The following is a 21616-nucleotide window of genomic DNA, read 5'->3' on the forward strand; positions in this document are numbered from 1 at the left end:
TCGCCTAATTCAGTTAGCCAGAACTAAAGCACAGCACTGAGCTGGAGACGGGTAATGTGGCATGAGTAGGCCTGAGACGGATTTGTCTATTCCAGATACCATGGTTGGCTTTGCCAGTGAGCAGCCACTAGCCAAATCCAGTTCTTTGGCAGTGTGTGTGTGTGTGTGTGTGTGTGTGTGCTGCCTGACCCCTTTCCTGTTTCCAGTTGAAAAGTGTGAAAGGAGGAGTCAAGTAAGCAGGATGAATGAATGAATGGAAAACCCTGACTCTACTTGCTTGCTCCTTTGTGCGTCACCGTTTCCCTTCCCTCTTCTCTCCTTGTTAGCCTATTTAGTGGAAAGTATACTATAGCCTGCCATTTTTCTCCAGGCTTTCAGGCTATCCTGAAGAAGTAATGGAGCATTCGGAGCCTGTTGCTAGGCAACGAGCCCCGATTCTCCCCCCCCCCCCGAGAGGAAGGAGAGCCTCCACACTAGAGAGTGAAGAAAAGAGGCTTGGGTGTGGTCATGGAGCCTTGAGGAGCCACAAAGAAAGAAAATTGAGACACCTTACCCACAGCTGCCACCTTCTCATTGTGGCTCTGTAGCAAAACGTATTTTCTGACTGGGATCCTAATACTGTTAGGTGCCAAATTTGGATTACAAATCAACGACATTTAGATGCCTTTTTGAAGGCAATTATTCCAGCAGGTCTTTGGCCTGCTTGCCTTATGATTTTATCATCTCCCATGATGGCAGTTGATCTGAAACTATGCAAATGAGCCAGGCCAGGCGTTTACATTTTTGCTCCGCTGAAACACCCTGCTGCCAGAGCTGTTATTGGATCAACACACCGAGAGAAGTGCAAGTAAACCTAGCTAGGCAGCAGAAACCTGTCAGCACTGCTTCTGGCCAGGACAGCAGAGAAGGGGCAAGAGTTTTCAGGGTCTATTGTTTCCATGTACTTTTATTACTTATTTACACAGGGAGACTGAGTAATTTTCCATGTCACTATAAAGCAGCATTTGGCATTCAGATGCCTTTCTGCTTGGTCATTCTTGATTTGTTTCCTTATCAAGTGGCACGTTCCTTTTGCAAACCCATTTTAAAAATTGCTGGGGAAAGATGTGGGCGAAAGCCAAGGGTTATGGGACACCTGGCAATCAACATAAATCTTCAGAAGGAAGGCTAAAATGAACGCTTGACCTTGGGGTTCGGTTTATTTATTGGAGACCCATTTATTTATTACATTCTGTCTTTCATTCAGAGATCTCAGTATATTTTATTCTAGCTTCAAAATGACCTTTCTGAGGGGTACTGATTGGCCCAAAGTCTCGTTTTGCCCATTGTAAAAACAAAAACATGATAACTAAAGCTGGCAAGAATATTTGGTCTTGTGCACTTCTGGGATTTTTTTTTCCCTTTTCAAACAAGATGTTCATGCACAGGTACAGAAATACCTGTGGTCTTGACCAGAACAGAAAAAAGTACCAGAGAATAGGGGAGGGACCATGGGCATAGCCAGGATTTGTGTTAGAGGGGGCAGGACTTTTGTTGGGGAGAGGGGCAGAACTGAGCTATCTGTGACTTGATTGGTCAGTTAAATATTTTTATTTATTTACTTGATTTGGGGGGGGGAGCTGCCCCCCGCAGCCCTGGCTAGGCCCATGGCCGAGGGACGGACAAATACAGCTCAGGTGATGATGATGTGGGCAGTCCCCTCCCTTCTCCTGAACCTTCCCTAGAACAGGAGGACAGTATAGATTTAGAACAGTGGTTTGCAGAAGGACATAGTTCAGAGGCTGCAGTGGGGAGAAGCTGGGAAATATTGGGAGACGAGTAGCAGGAAGAAGCACCAGGGAAGAGACAGCGGACAGACTCAGTGTCTTTGGAAAGCATTCCTGACCCCCCCTCCCAGGACCAGGCGAGCATTGAAGGTAGTAGAACAGAAAGCTCAGATTAGCCGACGCAGGGGTGACATAGAATAGGAGAGACCTAGCAGGATGGGACTTGGAGCAACGCCATCATCTAGGAGAGACTGCAATCCTTCATCTCTCTCTGTGAATATGGAATAAATTACTTGATAAGAACTTTTATTGTTTATCTGCTTCTTGGCCGCCACTGTAGGAGGGATCGGATTCTTCGAAGCCTGAGAGGTACAATCTGTCACACTGCACCCACTGGTGTGGATGGCAAGTAGTGAATATTCATAACTGGGGTGGGGTGGGGACAGGAACAGGAATGTGTGGGAGCCAACATGCCAAACAGCAGGGAAAAATCAAAATCTTTACGACCTGTTTGCAGTATAAAGTGCCACCTAGGACCTCTGATAGAGCACAGGTTACAAATACAGTGGTACCTCTGGTTACGTATTTCATTCCAGAGATCCGTTCTTAACCTGAAGCACCACTTTAGCTAATGGGGCCTCCTGCTGCCGCCGGAGCACGATTTCTGCTCTCATTCTGAAGCAAAGTTCTTAACCTGAGGTACTGTTTCTGGGTTAGCGGAGTCTGTAACCTGAAGTGTATGTAACCCGAGGTACCACTGTAACTCAAACTCAAAACCCAGCTGTGCTTTCCTTATCATGATCCTGCACTGATGGGACAAGTCAGGCCTTGTATAGTTCTGTGTGCAACTCTACCTACTATGAAAAGGAGCTGAAGAATTGGCTACTTGGAGCCATCTGAGGATATGGACCTGGTGACTGTAAAAACATTCGCTTTGAGCATCCTGCTGTAAGTTTTTTTTAAAATAATGTATGATTTTTTTAATAACTTATTTGACTTATCTTAAAGGCTTCTCTCCTTGCCTTTAGTGTAATAAAGAAAATTGCCCAGTATATTGGAGAGGTTATGGAAGACTCAAAAGACAAAGTTCAGGAAAACCTGTTGGCAAATGGAGGTAGGTCCTGCAAAGTATATAGATGTGGGTTTTTTTGTTTAATTGCTGGTGGTTTTCATCCAGTTTCCAATGGGAAAAGCTGGACTTAATACATCCATATGCTTACGAGTTGGGTTGCTGCTCCAGTTTTAGAAAAGAGCCCTTTCAGATAGTCAGCAGCCTCTGTTTCTGCCGGCATCAGGGAACATCATTTTTGCTCCTTGGTGAGATGTAGGTGGCGTGGTTTGGTTTTCTTCCTCCTCTGGTTTCTTGACAAAGGGATCTTGTGACTGTTCCATCATGAGTTCAGATTTTCAAAGGTGGCTATTACTCACTTCCTCCCATCATCTACTTCTTGCTAATAGCGTGGAGAAATATGCCATAATCACTCTGCATCAGAAGTGGGGGGAAACCTCTAATCCACAGGCCAGCCAAGGCCTACCACTGGTCCCATTTTGGTCCAGGAGGCCATTTTCTCTCTCAAAATCACAGCCACTCGTCAATCAGCTGACATCACATTGATGGGTGGGTGACGAGCTGTTGGCCTGTGGGCTCATTTCTGTGTTGGCTGCACATACAGTGCCCTGCAGGGAAAGGGGCACATGCAGCCAGTGCAGCAGGATTTAACCCACAGCTCACGAGTTCAGGGTTAAATCCTGCTCAGTTTGACAGAATCCGTTGCTAATCCCTTACTCATCAGAAAGGGGGTTGAGTTGAATGTTTTTACCCCCACTTCAGAACTTCGAAGTGACAGATCTCCTGACATAATTGTGCTGTCAGGTGATTGCCCACTCTTCAGATTTGGCCCATGAGACCAATCCTGGGAAGGATCTGGTCTATGTAGCCCAGTAGAGCAGGGGTGGGGAACAGATGTGCTTTTATTGGTCTGTATTAAATTAGATTGTATCTGGCAACTGGCAGCATTTGAGGCTTGATGCGGAAAATTGGCCTGGGTGTGCAATAAACCCCGAAGATGCAGTATTGAGAGCCATGCAATCAGGTAGAAGATCTGCAAGACTTATAACAAGAAGTTAATTGCATCTAATGCAATTTTGGTTGGTGCTTGTGAGCGGAAGCCTTTGATGCCTAATCTATACAGTTTCCTTCCCCCCCCCCCCCCGCTTAAAACATTAAAAGGTGCTAAGTTAAGAAAAAAAGGAATCAGGGTTGAATTATCTAGGCTTAATAATGCTTAAAGCAGACCTCCTGAAATAGTGGTGACCAACTTTAGTCACATTCAGCGCCATTTTTATAGAAAAAGAGGCACCGGAACGCACCGTGAACACCTCCCCCTTGTTCTCTTAGAATGGCAATGGTGCCCAGCTGAGAGGTGCCGGAACTGAGTTTCGGCTGAAAAAGAAGCCCTGGTTGCATTGGTTTTAATGGATCTACTCTCAGCATGCTGGGAAATTAGATCCAAGCCAAGATCTTTAGTCTGGTAATAGACAATGGATGGAGCAACCAGATCTGTCTTCTGTAGCTTCCTTTCCCCACTGGCTAACCAGTTATTTGGTGGGAACAGAAGAAGTACTAATTCCAAAACACTTTCCCCCATCCCAAACAAAAGCTGTTTCTAGGGATCAGGACTGGTGTTGGCACCTGGCATTCTTGGTCACACTGCTGTCTTGTCCCCCCTTAATTTCCCCCCATGGCCTGGCACCCTAAAACGGACTAGATGGTTGGATCAAAAGCACCTTTTAATTTTCCTTGACGACCCTGACCTAACACCCACTTGCCTTCCCACATCACAGTAGGGGAAATTAAGAGAGTGACTAGACCTGGTTGCCTGGTTTTGCTTATAGCATGACTACCATAACCAGGTGAGCCTGCCAGGGACCAGTTTGTTCAGGGCCAGCTGAGACCTAGAGTTGCCCCCAAGTGGGATTTCAGCTTTTAAAGACTAGAACATAATCCCACCCTTTTGACATCCATCTTGTTGTATGCAATAGACTTAATTTTAAATCTAACCTGTCTTTTTCACGTTTAATAATCACAATTACTATATTTCAGGAGCGAAGGCTAAACTGAAATTACTAAAGAGTATGTTGAGCATGGGTGATTGTTGTGTTCTTGCAAGCATGCGCTGGTGTGTTTAATGAAAGAGTTGCCTCCACATCTGGTTGTAGGGGTACAGTGATCAGGTTACGATGGATTTCTCTAGTAACAACCTCGTAGCTCGATCACCATCTCCCTATGACTCAGATAACAGCAGGTTTGACAACCTCCCCTTTCTTTTCACACTTTTCCTGGATATATTTTTCTTTCTTTCCTTCTAACCACTCGCTGCATGTAAAACAAGAGGATGTAGGGACTATTGGATTGTGTGAAAACTTCCTATGCATGTCTGTTTTCAGGGGCGTTGTTAGGGTGGGGCCCGAGCCCCAGGACCTGGAACTTCTAGCCCATTAGTCTTCAACTTTTGCAAATCTGGGACCCGCCTTTTACTCAAACAATACGTTTCAGGGAACCCCCTCCCAACTTTTTAACCATCTATTTGTATGGTGGCAGTGACGCTGTTGGGACCCACCTTAGATCACGCCACAGCCTGGTAGTGGATCCCAACTCACCAGCTGAAGACCCAGTTCCTAGCCTTTCCTGTTCCTGTCCCCACCCGCTTGCTTCGCTTACAAAGTGGGTGTGATGCAAAGCACGGGGCAAAGGAGACTCCAGCTGCCACCATCTTAATTGCTCCAAAGGCAAATTAAGCAATGTCAGAAAGAGTCAGAGTTGGGTTTCCTGCCCCACCTGGAAGTGGGATAAATTTGCATTGCTGCATGAAAATTAGCATATGCAAATTTATGCCATAGCCCTGTGCTCCAAGTCTTTTAGATTCCTAGCAACGCCTCTGTTTGTACTCGTTGGTCCTGTGCTTAAGCCTTCAAATGTTTATCCTCCCAAGACTATTTTGTCTTAGCCCGATTTTTTCCGCTCAATAGACTAGTTAATTAGGCAGTCACCACTAACTGGGGGCCAAACTAGGCATGGCAGTGGCTGCAAGAAATGGCTGTGGTGTGTGGGTGTGTTTGTGCGCCTTATCCCCGCCCTGGGTAGCCTACAGAGTAATTGTCACAAAATTTTGTGTCTTTTCCTTTTATTGGCTACCATTGGCCCAGGGCAGGCAATGTGGGCCATTGTCATGTGACCTGGGGTAAGTTCAACCTGGTATTACAAGGGGAAGAGGAATGAAATGCGCAGATGTTGTTTTTGATGGCAGCTACACATTGAACATCATGCCTAGTTTGGCCCTGCATTTGTGGCAATAAAATCCAGATAGGAACTTACCTGGTAGGAGTTTTGCTGTTGACTTTAAAGGGCTATACCACAACTTTGCTCTCAGGGTGTGAGTTCAGGTTCTCTCCACCATTGAATTGCCTCTTGTATTCCTTTTGCATTAAAAAAAACCAAACAAACTCCCCTGTGCATCAAATTCATTCCTTGCCTGCAAAAATGGCCAAGGTTGTGTGCTATATTATAGGTGCCAGCCAATCAGCACTGTGCCGGGTGAGCATCTCTGGTGAGCATCATGAGTGCACTTACAGAGCCTAACAAGCCCTGCTTCTTTTGTATGGGCTGTTGCTTGTTCTCTTATGCTTGTATTGGCCGTCTCATATATACTTTATGGAACTGTGATAAAGATGGCACCTGCTGACTCCAGGACATTCTGCATGCTCTTTCTGTGCGCATGCTATACTTTCCATACCCATGAAACCTAAAACTGTAAGGTGACTCTCTCGAAGACGAGAGAAGCTCTAGGGAAGGAAATTCAGATACTCCGAGGGGAACAAGTTTCACGTCATGAAAGAGGAAGCTGCTGAAAAGTGCCGGCTCCGTCTGTTAGAAAGAAACAGCATTCTTGCAGAAGCACAGCCAAAAAACTAGACTTCCGTTAAAGACGTGCTTTTTAAAGACATCCTCTCCTAAGATCAGCAGGCTTTATATCAGTTTTGCGTTACTTCACTAAGGCGCAAATTTTAGTAAACATGCAAGCCAAGCTCAACATCAGTGCAGGATATCCAGTTTAAAGCCTGACCCACATTCATGTTGAGTTGGGTGTATGGGACGGGGGGCAGGGAAGATGAGAGTATTACCGGTAGGCATTCAAGCGAGTCAGATAAAAATTAAAAAAGCTGAACAGCAACAGACTATTCCCCATCCCCAAGCACTAAGCATAAGTCACAACCAATAGGTGACCATTGGAAGTTTTTCACACCAGAGCCCCATCACATGCCCATTTTTTCCCAGATGCAGTCTAGATTGTTTTGGACGAAGGCTGAACATTTTGACAGCAAACAGGAGCGTAAAAAAGCAGTAAAAATAAAGCATCGGAGAGGTTTCCCATCACACATTATTAGTGCAGTTAGATCAGTGTTTCCCAACCTTTTTTGGGCAAAGGCACACTTGTTTCATGAAAAAAATCTCGAGGCACACCACCATTACAGCCCCGTGACGTCAGCTCGCAGCGTCACGCCAGGAGGGACATGAATTGCTAGCAAATTACATAATCACCTCCTTGAGGGCTGGCTCATATTCTCCGAAGGCAGAACCCCCTTAATTAACAGGACAGACTCACACCATAGCCAAGACGAGGGAGGAAAACCTCAGTCATGCACAGTCATGCACATGTGGGGGCTAAATGAGGACGAAGACCGGGCAGAGAGCAGGGTTCAAATCACCCCACCTGGCCAGGACAATCCCTGGGTGACCCACCTCGCAGGGCTGTTGTTGCGAGGATAACACGGGGAGAACCACGCGCGCCCCCGGGAGCTCCTTGGAGGAGAAAGCGGGCGATGAATGCAATGCACGAAATATATGAGAGGCGACCAGGTTTTGCAGGTGAGGGTTTTGCTTCCAACACACGGCGCAACGACGCCGAAGTTTCCCCCCGGGCTCGGCTCGGGGAGCAGCGCTGCTCCCCCCCGGCTCCCCTTCGCCCTCCCGGCTCTCTCTGCCGCCCACTGGGGACCCCCCTCACCTGCCAAGTCCGGAGCGCCGGTGGAAGTTGCATGCATGCATGCAGGGCGCCGCATTGCCATTGCACTGCACTGCACTCCATGCAACGCCTGCACGCATGCATTGCCTTGCACGCCCGCCAAGGGGTCTTCCCGCGGTCCGATGCGTCCCCTCCGGCGCGGATGCAGCATTGCAAAAATAAAACCCCCCCGACGCAGCCCTACCTGGGGGGCAGCCTCCGCCGCTCCGCCTCCGCGGGGATCCCCGGGCTCCATCCTGCCGCCCGATCTCCGCGGGGGCGCAGGCAGGCTGCGTGGGGTCTGCGCGGAAGAGCCCCTGCCCGCCCGGCCGCCGCCGCTGCGCTCATTCCATGGCCGGGAGAAGAGCGCTTCAAACAGAACGCCCGGCCCGCCAGGCCACGCTGGGAAACGTAGTTCGCGCACCCCGCGCGGGCGCGGAGCCCAAGGGCGAGGGGACTACGGATCCCGGCAGCCCCCGCGCCGGGGACGGAGGGGGAGAGGCCGGGTGCAGGGATGGAGGGACGGGTGGGCGAGCGAGTGAGTGAGTGGCAGCCGCCAAGCCTTGGCCGAGAGCCAGGAAGGGCCTCCCCGGAGGAGGAGGAGGAGGAGGAGGGAGGCGCAGAGCGGGAGGGAGGGAGGGAACCCCAGGGGTCATCTAGTGACGGCGCCCCAATCAAAAATTTGACTTTTTTTAAAAAAAAAATATTTCGAATTTTTTAATTTTTCCCGCGGCACACCAGGCAATATCTCGCGGCACACTAGTGTGCCGCGGAACAGTGGTTGGGAAACACTGAGTTAGATGATCAAAACCTGCTTTCCAGTGTACTCTCCCCTGTCAAAAAACCCCACAATTGCACAAAAAATAGAAAATTGCTTGACAGATTATGTTTCGAGGGCTTAATCTCAAAGCAAAGTTTCAAAGGATTAATGAACAGAGGAGTTGTTATATTTTGCTGGGGGGAGGGAAAACACCCCTCAACATCCACATATTTTACTTTTCAAACCAAATAAGGTTTGAAACAAAAGACCATTCACACACTTGTCAATTGCCTGAATGGTGGTTACATTTAGTTTGGTCTGTAGGCAAGTCTCTTTCGGGAGGGAGTTCCAAAACTCTAGGTGCCACAACTAAAAAGTCCCTACTTCAAGCCTTTGCTGATGGTACCCATTTAGGATACAATCCATGCCATCACAAAGTCAGCAGCAAAACTCCTATATAGTTAAGGTTTAAAGACTTAAGTTCCCTTGGATTGGAAACCATCTGTGATGAGAACACTGCCTTTAGCAGCTGAGGCAGGTGTTACAGGATAGTTACTCTGAGCATTGCTTTTCTAATTCATGCAGAACTTTTATTTGAATAGCTAATCTGCACACCGTGTCTGAAAATGATCAAGTGAGTTGAAGATGGATTTTAAAACCATCCACTTTTATATGGTGCTTAATAGCATGGAAAATATGGAAATGATAGCAAAAGCCAGGTGTCAGATGGAAACTGTTAATATTAGATCAGCCCCTGAATGGAGAACAATGCATCCTGGTGGTGGTTCTTCTTCTTCTTCTCAACTCATTGGAGTTACTCATATCTTTTCAGTTGACTTGATCAGTTATCTGACGAGGTTTGAGTGGGACATGGCTAAGTATCCTATAAAACAGCCACTGAAGAACATTTCAGAAGCATTAGCAAAGGTAATATGATCTCTTTTGGAAAAGCACCCCCACAAAAGCTAGTTTTCAGGACTTACAATAGATATGATTATTTTCTTATTGGAAGCAGCGTGAGTTTTGTGGATTATTTCTGCAGAAACAAATCTGGGCAACATATATATATATATATATATATATATATATATATATGGGCTATGAGTTTGATATTAAAGCAGGCTATCATACTATATACAGCACAAAATCCAAAGCAATGGCTTTTTCACACTGGCAAATTGCAGGAATCAAATAATCTTTCCCCTGCATATGTTTTCTTCCTGAGAGGAGAGAGGGATACTTCCTTCTTAAGACATACATTTGGACCTAAGAAATCTCATAAAATCATGAGTATGTTTTGGGTCTAGGTGGTAGTTTTAAACAAATAGCTGTTTTATTCTGTCATTTGTAAAATTAATAATTATCTGCTCCATAAAGTTTTGAGAATGACTGAAATACTGTTTGAAGCACACTTGCCAAGGTGCTGTGTGTGCTGAGAGCTTGATGGTGGAATCTAGCCATATTGGTGAATTTAGCAATAAAATCCACATTTTGTCGTAGTATTTTGCATTTGTGGTATGTAAAACTGTTAACATATGCAGAGTCAGTTTTGCTCAGTTGGATTTCTCCCCCTCCTTTTATATTAAGCAAATTACACAAATAGAAACAGACATGAAAAACCGAGCAGCTGTGTACAACAACATCAAAGGAAATCTTCAGAATCTGGAAAGGAAAACTGTGTATGTATAGCATTTACATATATATATACTTATATATGTATAGCGTGTGTGTGTGTGTGTGTGTGTGTGTGTGTGTGTGTGTGTGTATGCATGCATGCACTGCATCTGAATATATATTGGGCAATATTTACTTGCCATGATGATGCCCCAACATGTCAGTGGATTTAGCTGTACTAGAACATAGCCTTACAGACCGGCAATTTGGCTCTGACAGTGGGTGTGGAGATCACACAGGGTCCACAAATGTTTAACGGTCTATTGATCCCTGTGCCGCCACTGTGCTCGCTTCCCCGCTACCACCAACCAGTTATTCTCTTGTAAAACACTGAGTCCAGTTGTTAAAAGTGAACCAAAAAACCCCCAAGTTTATTTTACAAACATTAACAAGTTTATGGTTTCTCCAATAATATTCCTGTCAGTACCTTAACTTTAATTTCTTTACCGGCCTATACCTTCCTAATACCTTCTGACTGATTATCTCAACTGTTTGACTGACTCCTCTTAACAAATTCTCTCACTCTCACACACACCAGACTAACCCAACCCACAGACTTGACTTATCTGTCTCTTCTAACTTCAGACTGTCTTCTCAACCACCCTAACTATAACTGTCTCCAAAAAAACCTCTGTGCTTAAACCTTACACACAGTTAACTCTGCCCCCTGGGTTCCCGTTGGTTAGTCATTTTACAATTAGTTAACCCTTTCCTTATGAACCCAGTATGATGTCACACACCTAGGAGGGCAAACGCCACAGTGGGAAAGCAGGATACAAATTGGATAGATAATACAAAACCATCTAGACTCAGGTTAAATACATTTCAAGGAATGGTGAACAGCAAGAGTAAATGCAAGCTTTGGGGAAGTTGAAGGGAGCCCAATTTTTCCAAACCTACAAAGCAACCATAATTTGATCTTAAGTTGTGGGGAGGCATGGGGGCACAGTGTGTTCTGAAGTCAAGAAAACATTTCCTTCCCCAGAACTCAAACCAGTGGCTCCTTTTCTAGTGCTGAGACAACGAACGCCACTGTCACTAGTAAAAAATTTGTAAAGAATGAGCAGTAAAAGCACAAATCTCATCATTTTTGGCTTTTGTGTCTTCTCTTAGGGGAAATCTTTTGACACGTACGCTAACGGATATCGTGAACAAAGAAGACTTTGTGTTGAATTCAGAGTATCTCATCACTCTCCTTGTTGTAGTTCCCAAGTAAGATAAATCAAGTCCATCCGCAGCAGGCTCAGTGTCTTAACACTCAGCATGTTTATAGAGAAATTAAAGTACATACGATATTGCATTATCTCAGCAACCCTCGCAAGGAAGGCCTCTAGGACTGCCATCCTCATTTTGCAGATATGAAGTTGAGAGAAGAAAGTAGAAACTAGCCACCTGGAGAGTTCATGACAAAGACCTGTTTGAAGCAGGGTTGTATGGTTCACTGCTCAGTCTCATAGCCACTGCCCTGAACTAATTCATGTAAGCATTTTGGATTTAAAATGTGAATGCAGTGAGAGAGAGAGAGACCCTGAGCAGATGGAAACCAGGATTTGTTTGTTTCAATGTTTTAATTCTTGAAGATAAAAGGTGGTTGTAGAATTTAAACTCAAAGCAGCAAACATACAGTGCTCCCACATGCGTGTAAAACGGTGCTAAAAAATGAGAAATAGAACTGGGTGTTGTCAGTATATCAGCCCGTAATTCCAAACACCTTTACTCTATGGTTTCATGTAGGCGTTGAAAAGCGGTGGGTGATGGGTGGGCAGATATCAATTGGGAAAAGCCCATGGATGTCACAAGGTCTATTAAATTTGCTATCGCTCAGGCTAAAGGGGCACCTGTGCGAATGGCGATGCCCCATCTCCTTAGACAATAAATGCTGCGGTTTCTAACAGCTCTTGAGACCAACTCCTGTCAGCTTAGGCAGAGATACTGTTTAGGCAGTGGGGTGGACAGCACACCTGCAGAATCCCTATACAAAATGATACGACCTCTGGACCCTGGAAAAGGAGACAGAATTGTGATGGACTGTGGCAACCCTCCCTTCCTGCTTTTTCCTGCTTATGGCAAGAGCTAGACCTCACTATCCTGATCCTCCCTGGTTTTGGAGATGTAAGCCAGGCCAGCGTGTTGACTCCGGGTCTAACCCCAGATGGTAGCTGGTTTCCCATTCATCAGTCTTGCATGAAAGTGTTAACACTCAATGAATTCCAAGCATGCTAAACATAAGGACCCTGTCTTGAATTTGGACCCAATATATAATACTAGGTAAGATACGTAAGGCTTGAGGTTCCAATGTTGTTACTATGAGCAAGGCAGCCCGTCATACAATTTTGTACTAAAAGTCACTTTTTCGTTCATGCAGATGCTACCGTATAAAATTTAATCTTTCTCGTTTCAGATCAAGCTATGTACAATGGCAAAAAACGTATGAATCTCTCTCTGATATGGTGGTTCCTCGCTCTACGAAGTAAGTGAGATTTCTGGCTAATTCCTCTGGTCAGCTTTATCTTAAGCCTTCTCCTCATACTATAGATTCTGACGTATAAGACGACTTTTTAACCCCGGAAAATCCTCTAAAAAGTCAGGGGTCGTCTTATATGCCGAGTATGGGTTCGCTGTGCAGCAGCAGTGGGCGACGGGCTCTGTGCTGGGAGGAAGCGATGCTAAACTGGTTTTGCTGGGCAGCTTCCTCCCGGCACGGAGCAGAGCACACTCTGGTCTTGGGAGGGTACTTCCCTGGCACAAACAAAAGAAAAATAGTGAGGGGTTTGTAGATGAGTGACTGTCTTTGGATTTTTCTGGTGGGTGTGTTATTTCTTGTACATATCCCTTCTCCTGTGAGACGCGGGTTGCGCTGTGGGTTTAACCACAGAGCCTAGGGGTTGCCATTTGGAAGGTTGGCGGTTCGAATCCCTGCGACGGGGTGAGCTCCCGTTCCTTGGTCCCTGCTCCTGCCAACCTAGCAGTTTGAAAGCACATCAAAGTGCAAGTAGATAAATAGGTACCTGTCAGAGCTGCTTCAAGATCCTAGCTCACAGAGGATCACGCTAGCCAGCGGTCATTAAGTAAAAGTCTTTATTGAGTTACAGTTTCCATTCCCAAGCTGCTGCGTGCAACTCTACGTCTAATGGCTAGATCGGCGAAGCTCCGTCTGAGTCTCCGCCCCTTGTGCACCAACTTAATATCCTAGCCCTGCTCCACCTTTTCCGCCTGACTGCTCTCCTCTGGGTCCCTCTGCCCCCCGGGGTCTCTTCCTTCCGGGATTCTTCTGACGCCGACCCCCCGGAACTCCCTGTCTCCCTGTCTCCTTTAGGACCTGGCTCCCTTTCCTGGCTGCCTACTGCGTCACTTTCCTGTGCATTTGAACTTGGCGCGCGCGCCCAACCTTCCACTTTCCGTCTGACCGTTTCTTCGCTCCCCGATGGAGGTGTGGCCACTCCTGACTCGTGCCCTCCCCCCTGTTGCGAGCTGCCAGCGCTTGATCTCTGGCGCTCCTCCTCTTCCCTGCTCTCTGGCTGTGACGCTGGTCCCGATTTCCAACTGCTCTCCTCTGAGTCCCCTCTGGCTCTATCTTCCTGGGGTGTCCCCCTAGGCTCCCCCCTTGCCCTGACCACTGGTGCTCCTTTCTGTGAATCTTCCGATTCACTGGAAAGACTCGGAGATCTCGGGTCGTCGTCATCACTCATCTTTTCTTCTGCCTCCTCCCCCTCGCTCTCTGTTTCCTCCCTTGCCCTTGCCTCTGCTCCTGAACCCCTGACATCCATCCCCCCCTCGAAGCCCCCCGTTCCCCCCTCCCCTCCTTCCGGTGCGGGAACTGGGTGCTGCTGTGTCAGAGGGACGAACGTCGGATACAGTTCGCTTCCCGTGGCGGGCCTCCATCTGAAGTCTCCCGGTTCTGCCTCCCTGCTCTCGTCGACGACGGTCACCTCCGCTTCCATCTCTGTGCCGCCGTGCTCGAAACCAGGGTCGTCCCCGAAAACGTCCATGTCCGTCTCTCCCTCACTTCCTCCTGGCGGCGTTGCTCGTCCTGGACCTTCCTGCCACTTCCTGCGCCACTGCTCCTCTGGTCTATCGTCCCACCAATACAAGGGTTCTGAGGCAGATCCCGAGGGTGACCCCTCCGGGGAGCGGGCGTCTCGTATCGGGTCCTCGTCCGAGTCGAACCCCCGGAACGTGCTGGCAGAAAGCGTTGGCGTGAAAAGCCAGTCGTCGAAAAATTCTGCTGGCATTGGTCTATGTGGGAAGAGGGCATGAAACTCGTCTTTGAGCAGAGGTTCGTCCAAGGCGTAGCCCGGCACCCAGCTGTTCGCACTGGCCGGGGTGCCCTCCTTGGCGAGAAGGTATTCTACCCCTTCTTCCCCCCATCTGGAGTCCAAAATCTCCGTGACTTCGTTGATGCGTTCCTTCTGTGCCACTCCCGCGTGCCCGGTTCCTTCTCTGAGCGGACTCGGTGCCGTTCCGGGTTCCTGAAACCTGTGCGGTGCCTTGTAGGGGGTGAGCACCGATCTGTGGAACACCGGATGCATTCTGGAACCCTCCGGAAGCGCCAGCCTGAAAGCCACCGGGTTGACCTGCTCTTCGACTTGGTAGGGCCCCAGTTGCTTATGCCCCAGCTTCTTCTTGGCCAACGACCTGGCCGGCACTGCGTGGGCTGCTAACCAGACCCAGTCTCCCACATGGATCTCTTCGCCAACCCTTCTGTGTTTGTCCGCTTGCACCTTGTATGCATGTTTGGCCAGCTCCAGGTGTCGCCGCAGCTGATCGTGGACCTCCTGCAACTCCGACGCGAACGCATCTGCTGTCTGCGGCTCCCCCTCCCCCATCCTTTCCAGTCCCGGGAAGGTTCTGGGGTGCCTCCCGTTGTTAGCGAAGAACGGCGTGATCCCCGTGGACACGTGCTTCGTGTTGTTGTAGGCAAACTCGGCGAGCGGCAGGTAATCCACCCACGTCGCAGGCTGTTGATTCGCATAACATCTCAGGTACTGCTGCATGATGGCATTGACCCGCTCCGCCTGCCCGTTGGTCTGCGGGTGTCTCGCCGACGCCAGGTTGATCTTGACGTTCAGGAAGCCCATCAGCTTCTGCCAGAAATTCGAGATGAACTGCCGCCCCCGGTCGGACAGAATAGACCGTGGCAGACCGTGAACCTTGAACACGTGGTCTATGAACAGTTTGGCGGTTTGCTCCGCCGTGGCCACCTTGGCACACGGAATGAAATGTGCCATCTTGGAGAACAAGTCCACCACCACCAGCACGGCCGTCTTGCCCCTCGAGCTGGGCAGATCCGTGACAAAGTCCAGGGCCACCCTCTCCCATGGTTCGACCGGAGTTTGCAGCGGTTCCAACAGTCCGGCCGGTGGTTTGTGCACCGGTTTGGCCCTCTGGCAGGTGTCACACCTCGCCACGTAGTCCGCGACCTCCCCTCTCATTCCGGGCCACCAGAAGTCCCTGGCGACTAATTCCACCGTCTTCTCCTTGCCAAAGTGCCCGGCAGTGGGCGCGTCGTGCAGCTGCTGCAGTACCTTGGCGCGAAGTTCGTCTCCCGGCACGTAGATGGCCCCTTTACGGATGAGCAATCCATCTCTCAGCTGGAACTCGTCGGTCGCTGCCGTGCCCCTGTGCACCTCTGCCATCTTCGCTTGCGCGAAGGAGTCATCCTGCAATGCTCGCCGCACCGCCTCCAGGTCCACTGTTGCCGCAGCGCACGCCCACACTGTTGGTGCGAAGATGTGCATGGCGGCCGCTGGCTTGGCGTCCTCCAGATATTGTGGCTTACGAGAGAGAGCGTCCGCCATGATGTTGGTGTCCCCCGGGACATACTCTATTCGGAAGTTAAAGTTCGCAAAGAACTCAGCCCAACGTATCTGCCTTTGGTTCAGGAACTGTGCCGTGCGCCAGTGCTCCAGATTCTTGTGGTCCGTGCAGACCTGCACCGTGTGCTTGGCGCCGATCAGGAAGTGCCTCCATGCTTTGAATGCTGCATGAATGGCCAGCAACTCCCTGTCCCAGATGGTGTAGTTCTGTTCGGACTTGCTGAGCTTCCTGGAGTAAAACGCTCCCGGCCGCCAAACCCCCTGCGGGTCTTTCTGCAGCAGGACTGCTCCCACGGCTCTGTCCGAGGCGTCTGTCTCCACCCTCATCGGCCTGCTGGGGTCGACATGCAGCAGCTGCTCTTCCGACGCGGAGAGACGCTTGAGTGCCTGAAAGGACTGCTCCGCCTGCTCTGTCCAGATGAACTTCTTTTTTTTGGAGCTAAGCGTGTCCGTGATGGCCGCTGTCTGCATAGCGAAGCCTTTGATAAACTTGCGATAGAAGTTCGCGAAGCCGACAAACCGTTGGACCTCCTTCCGGTTGCGTGGGCTCTTCCAGTCCAACACCGCTCGAACCTTGGCGCTGTCCATGGCGAGCCCCTTGTCAGACAACTTGTAGCCCAGAAAATCCACCTCCGTCACGTCGAATTGGCACTTCTCCAGCTTGGCGTAGAGCCTATGCTGCTGTAGCCTGCTTAGCACTTCTTTGACGTGTCTGTCATGCTCCTGCTGCGATTCCGAAAAGATCAGGATGTCATCCAAGAAACAGACGCACGTCTTGTAGAGGAGCCCCGCCAACACGTGATGCATGAACGCTTGAAAAACGTGGGAGCCATTTTGCAATCCAAAAGGCATAACTCTATATTCGTAGGTGCCCAGCGGCGTGAACATGGCTGTCTTCCACTCATCCCCTTCCCGCATGCGAATGAGGTTGTACGCCCCTCGCAGGTCTAACTTGGTGAACACGCTGCCCTTCCGTACCTTTGCGAGGAGGTCGTCGATTCGGGGCATGGGGAAGTCCGATGGCTTGGTCACACTGTTTAAGATGCGATAGTCCACCACAAGTCTTTTTTGGGGCGTGTCCCGCTTCTTAACAAAGAATACAGGACTGCCCCCCGCTGCCTTGGACTCCCGGATGAAACCGCGCTCCAAATTATGATCTATGAACTCTTTGAGTTCCTGCAGTTCGTCCTCAGACATGGAATACAGCTTCCCTTTAGGCAGCGCCGCCCCCGGCAGCAGGTCAATTTTGCAGTCATATGGTCTGTGGGGGGGGTAGCCTGTCTGCCTCCTTCTCGCAGAAAACCTCCAAAAATTCTGCGTACTTGTGGGGAATCGCTTGCAGCGTGCCTAGCAGCAGCTGTGTCTCCTCTTCCTCTCCTTCCTGCCGGGGGACGATGCAGTGTTCAGCACAAAAGGAAGAGCCGAAGGTCAGCTGCCTCTGGTACCAAGCCAGCGTTGGGCTGTGCTTGTCCAGCCAACTCATGCCCAATACAATGGGCGTGTCCGATAGTTGAGTGACGTTGAAGCTGATGATTTCCTTGTGATTCCCAAGGCGCATCACCATTGGTGGCGTCTGCTTCACCACTTGCCCCCCTAGCAGCTCCCTGCCATCCACCGTGACCACCTGCAGGGGCAGCGTGGCCGGCAGCAACTGTATAGCGTGCCGGTCTACAAAGTCTTGCCCTATAAAGTCTGCATTGCTTCCCGAGTCAATGGTGAGCGGCATGTCCATGGTGATTCCATTGGGCAGCTGGAGTGATGCGGTGAGCCTCACTACTGGTTTGGGCGGGAGGGGGTCCATGGGCTGTGAAATCTCTGGGGACTTCTTCACTGACACGTCTGGCTGGGCCCCATTGCCTCTTCCTCCAGCCAGACATCGTCGTTTCCCTGCTGTGGTCCTCCTTGTTGCGTTGCTGCAGTTACCATTGCTGAGGCTGCAGTGTGCTTGTGGAGCCTCCGGGGACACTCTTTCGCCATATGCCCTGGATCCTCGCAGATGTAACACTTCCTGTTCCCTCTAGGAGGCTTCGCTTTCACTGTTGTCGGTGCTAGGGCTCTGGCTGCTGATTGAGCCCTTGCACTTCCAACCTCCATAGGTTCCACTCCTCCTCCTGGCGGAGGCGTGGATTGCGCACGCGCTGCTTCTCTGGGAAGGAAGGAGGAGCCCCTGGCTGGTTCGCGCCCTCCACGCCCCTCGTCCCTGCTCCACGGACGTTCTTCCAGCCGCACCCCCACGGCTAGCGCCCTCTGAACGATCTCCTGCGTGGTCCGGGGTCTCTCCCCCCTCGCAATTTCATCTTTAACAGAGCCGTGCAATCCCTCCCAAAACAGGTCTCTTACAGGAGCCGAATCCCTGTCCCATTCCAGAGCACTGACCAAAGCGAAAAAGCGGGCATGATACTGCCTTACGCTGGCCCTCCCTTGTTTCAGTCCATGTATCTGCTGCCGAGCAAGATCCACGTCAATGCTTGATAAGAAACACCCATCCATCGCTTTAATAAAGGCATCCGCATTTTGGAGCGCCGGATCCTTATCCCTCCACAAATTGCGCAGCCATGCTTTAGCTTCCCCATGCAAATGGGACATGATGAACCCCACTTTCTCTTGCTCATCTCTAAAGTCTTTTTTCAGCAGTTCCAGTGCGCACATTACATCTGCTCTAAAGTTGGGGTACTGCTGCAGGTTCCCATCGAAGTGAGAGACCAGACCGCCTGTTCGTCTCGCCAACCCAATTCCCTCCTGTCTGGGTGTCAGTTGCCCGTGCTTCGTAAGCATGTCCAACCTGACCTGGAGATCCCTGCAGGCGGCAGCTGCCTCCTCCTCTCTCTTCCTGGATGCGAGAGCCTCGGCATTCAGTTGTGACACTGCTTTTCTGAGTTCCTCTATCTGCTGCTCAGCCGTCATGTTGTCTGCCGTTCGTGAGCTAGCTAGTGGGCACCTGCTTCTCTCCTCTCCTCGAGGCTGTAGATGCCCACAATTTTGGAGACGGAGCTTACTGTCAGAGCTGCTTCAAGATCCTAGCTCACAGAGGATCACGCTAGCCAGCGGTCATTAAGTAAAAGTCTTTATTGAGTTACAGTTTCCATTCCCAAGCTGCTGCGTGCAACTCTACGTCTAATGGCTAGATCGGCGAAGCTCCGTCTGAGTCTCCGCCCCTTGTGCACCAACTTAATATCCTAGCCCTGCTCCACCTTTTCCGCCTGACTGCTCTCCTCTGGGTCCCTCTGCCCCCCGGGGTCTCTTCCTTCCGGGATTCTTCTGACGCCGACCCCCCGGAACTCCCTGTCTCCTTGCGCCGGGCTTTAGGACCTGGCTCCCTTTCCTGGCTGCCTACTGCGTCACTTTCCTGTGCATTTGAACTTGGCGCGCGCGCCCAACCTTCCACTTTCCGTCTGACCGTTTCTTCGCTCCCCGATGGAGGTGTGGCCACTCCTGACTCGTGCCCTCCCCCCTGTTGCGAGCTGCCAGCGCTTGATCTCTGGCGCTCCTCCTCTTCCCTGCTCTCTGGCTGTGACGCTGGTCCCGATTTCCAACTGCTCTCCTCTGAGTCCCCTCTGGCTCTATCTTCCTGGGGTGTCCCCCTAGGCTCCCCCCTTGCCCTGACCACTGGTGCTCCTTTCTGTGAATCTTCTGATTCACTGGAAAGACTCGGAGATCTCGGGTCGTCGTCATCACTCATCTTTTCTTCTGCCTCCTCCCCCTCGCTCTCTGTTTCCTCCCTTGCCCTTGCCTCTGCTCCTGAACCCCTGACAGTACCGCTCCAGCGGGAAGGTAAACGGCGTTTCTGTGCGCTGCTCTGGTTCGCCAGAAGCGGCTTAGTCATGCTGGCCACATGACCCATAAGCTGTACGCCTGCTCCCCCGGCCAATAAAGCGAGATGAGTGCCTCAACCCCTGAGTCGGCCACGACTGGACCTAATGGTCAGGGGCCCCTTTACCTTTTTATCCCTTCTCCTATAGGCTCCAGTCAGTAGGAGCCCGTCCCCTACTTGTTTTTTTTATCCTGATTTGCTTGTGCTGTGTTTTCACACCTTCTCATTAATCAAATTAATTCACTTCTCCCACTTGGTTCAATGCATTTCTGCATCACTTTCCAAGCCACAAAAGTCTGCTGGTGCTTGCTTGCTTACTTGCTTGTTTTTGGGTTTGTTTGTTTTTTTGAAGTGGGTTTGTTGCGCTAGGGTGGCAGTTTTCTTTAATCCACTTTAAACAGCCAAACCTAAAGTTCTGGTATACTCTAATCCCTCTGCAAAATACACGGACTGGAGGCACCCTCAGTTCACTCGTGAAGATAAGACTGGAATTAGGTGGCAACAGGGCATTGTGCTATCGCCTCCTCCAAGGCCTTTGACAGCTGCTTGTTTTTCTCTTATTAGTGTCCCTTGCTCTAGTGATGCTTTGCTTAATGTGATACGTGTCTGTTTAGTATGCTCCTGATCTCAAGAAGAATGAAAGTTGAAATAGGCATATAAATAACATAAAATGCCTGTAGTGTGCCCTAATTAAGAGCCAGCTCTGCTCATAAGAAGATATTTTTGTCGTTATTGGCTCTTCTGGGTGCCGAGTGTAAAATGGCAGAATAATTTTTTCAACAAAGAAATGAAAGTTTTCTTTTTTGCACAGGATGATTACTGAAGATGCAGAGGGAGGACTCTTCACAGTAACACTGTTCCGAAAAGTGATTGATGACTTTAAAGCCAAAGCAAGAGAGAACAAGTACTGACAACTTTTCATTCGTAATGCCATAAGTCAGAATGCTTAGCCTTATTGGACAGAAGCTAGGAACATGCATGCTTAATAATTACCATATCTTTCGCCCCATAGGACGCACATTTTCCCCTCCAAAAATGAAGGGGAAATGTGTGTGCACCCTATGGGGCGAATGCAGGCTTTCGCTGAAGCCTGGAGAGCGAGAGGCATCGGTGCGCACCGACCCCTCTCGCTCTCCGGGCTTCAGGAAGCTATCCGCAAGCCTTGCTAGCCCGGCGGTAGTTCCCGCGGGCTCACAAGGCTTGCGGGAGGCAGCCTGCAGCCCAAAGCACGGGGCGCCCTCTGGAGGGCGCCCCGTGCTTCGGGCAGGTGTGCGCAAGGCTTGGGGCGGTAGCCGTGGCTGGGGGGGAAATAATTTTATTTTATTCATCTCCCCCCCCCCAAAAAAACGAGCTGCGTCCTATGGGCCGGTGCGCCCTATAGGACGAAAAATACGGTACATGAGTCCTTCTGAATTCTTTGCTTAACTAGTTTCAAATCTGTTTAATTGCTTTTCATAAATGATATTAATTGTATGTAGGTACAAATAATGGTTGGGGGTAGAAAGGAGAAAAACCTAACTCATTCTAACAAAGTATATTTGTATTGCATAAATAGGAAGTTTGTAACAAATGTGTTTAGGCTAACACATGAAAGTGTATTAAAATGCTATAGCTCGCAATCAAGGAACATTAGGAGCTGTAGCTCTGCAAGGGGGTAAAGATGTTGATCAAAAAAATTTCAGTATTTACACAGATTTACGGAATTCTGGAAAGGCAAGAAATCATGG

The 21616-nt window shown here is 49.5% G+C and overlaps 1 protein-coding gene across 4 annotated transcripts in view; it reads left to right on the top strand.

Annotated features, from left to right (window-relative positions):
- The window catches only part of ATP6V1C2 (ATPase H+ transporting V1 subunit C2), a 31144-nt gene that overhangs the window by 4927 nt on the left and 4601 nt on the right, over positions 1 to 21616 (top strand). For 3 of the 4 annotated variants that reach the window (XM_081189181.1, XM_081189179.1, XM_081189180.1), the window contains 7 exons: positions 2795 to 2880; positions 4870 to 4899; positions 9421 to 9515; positions 10176 to 10267; positions 11376 to 11474; positions 12664 to 12732; positions 20701 to 20793. In XM_081189181.1, coding sequence (XP_081045307.1) covers positions 2795 to 2880; positions 4870 to 4899; positions 9421 to 9515; positions 10176 to 10267; positions 11376 to 11474; positions 12664 to 12732; positions 20701 to 20793 — 564 coding nt within the window. The remainder of the gene's footprint in view (positions 1 to 2794; positions 2881 to 4869; positions 4900 to 9420; positions 9516 to 10175; positions 10268 to 11375; positions 11475 to 12663; positions 12733 to 20700; positions 20794 to 21616) is intronic. The other variant, XM_081189182.1, reaches the window with a different exon arrangement.

The sequence above is a fragment of the Podarcis bocagei genome (genome assembly GCF_964188305.1).
Source record: "Podarcis bocagei genome assembly, chromosome: 3".
Classification (NCBI taxonomy): domain Eukaryota; kingdom Metazoa; phylum Chordata; class Lepidosauria; order Squamata; family Lacertidae; genus Podarcis; species Podarcis bocagei.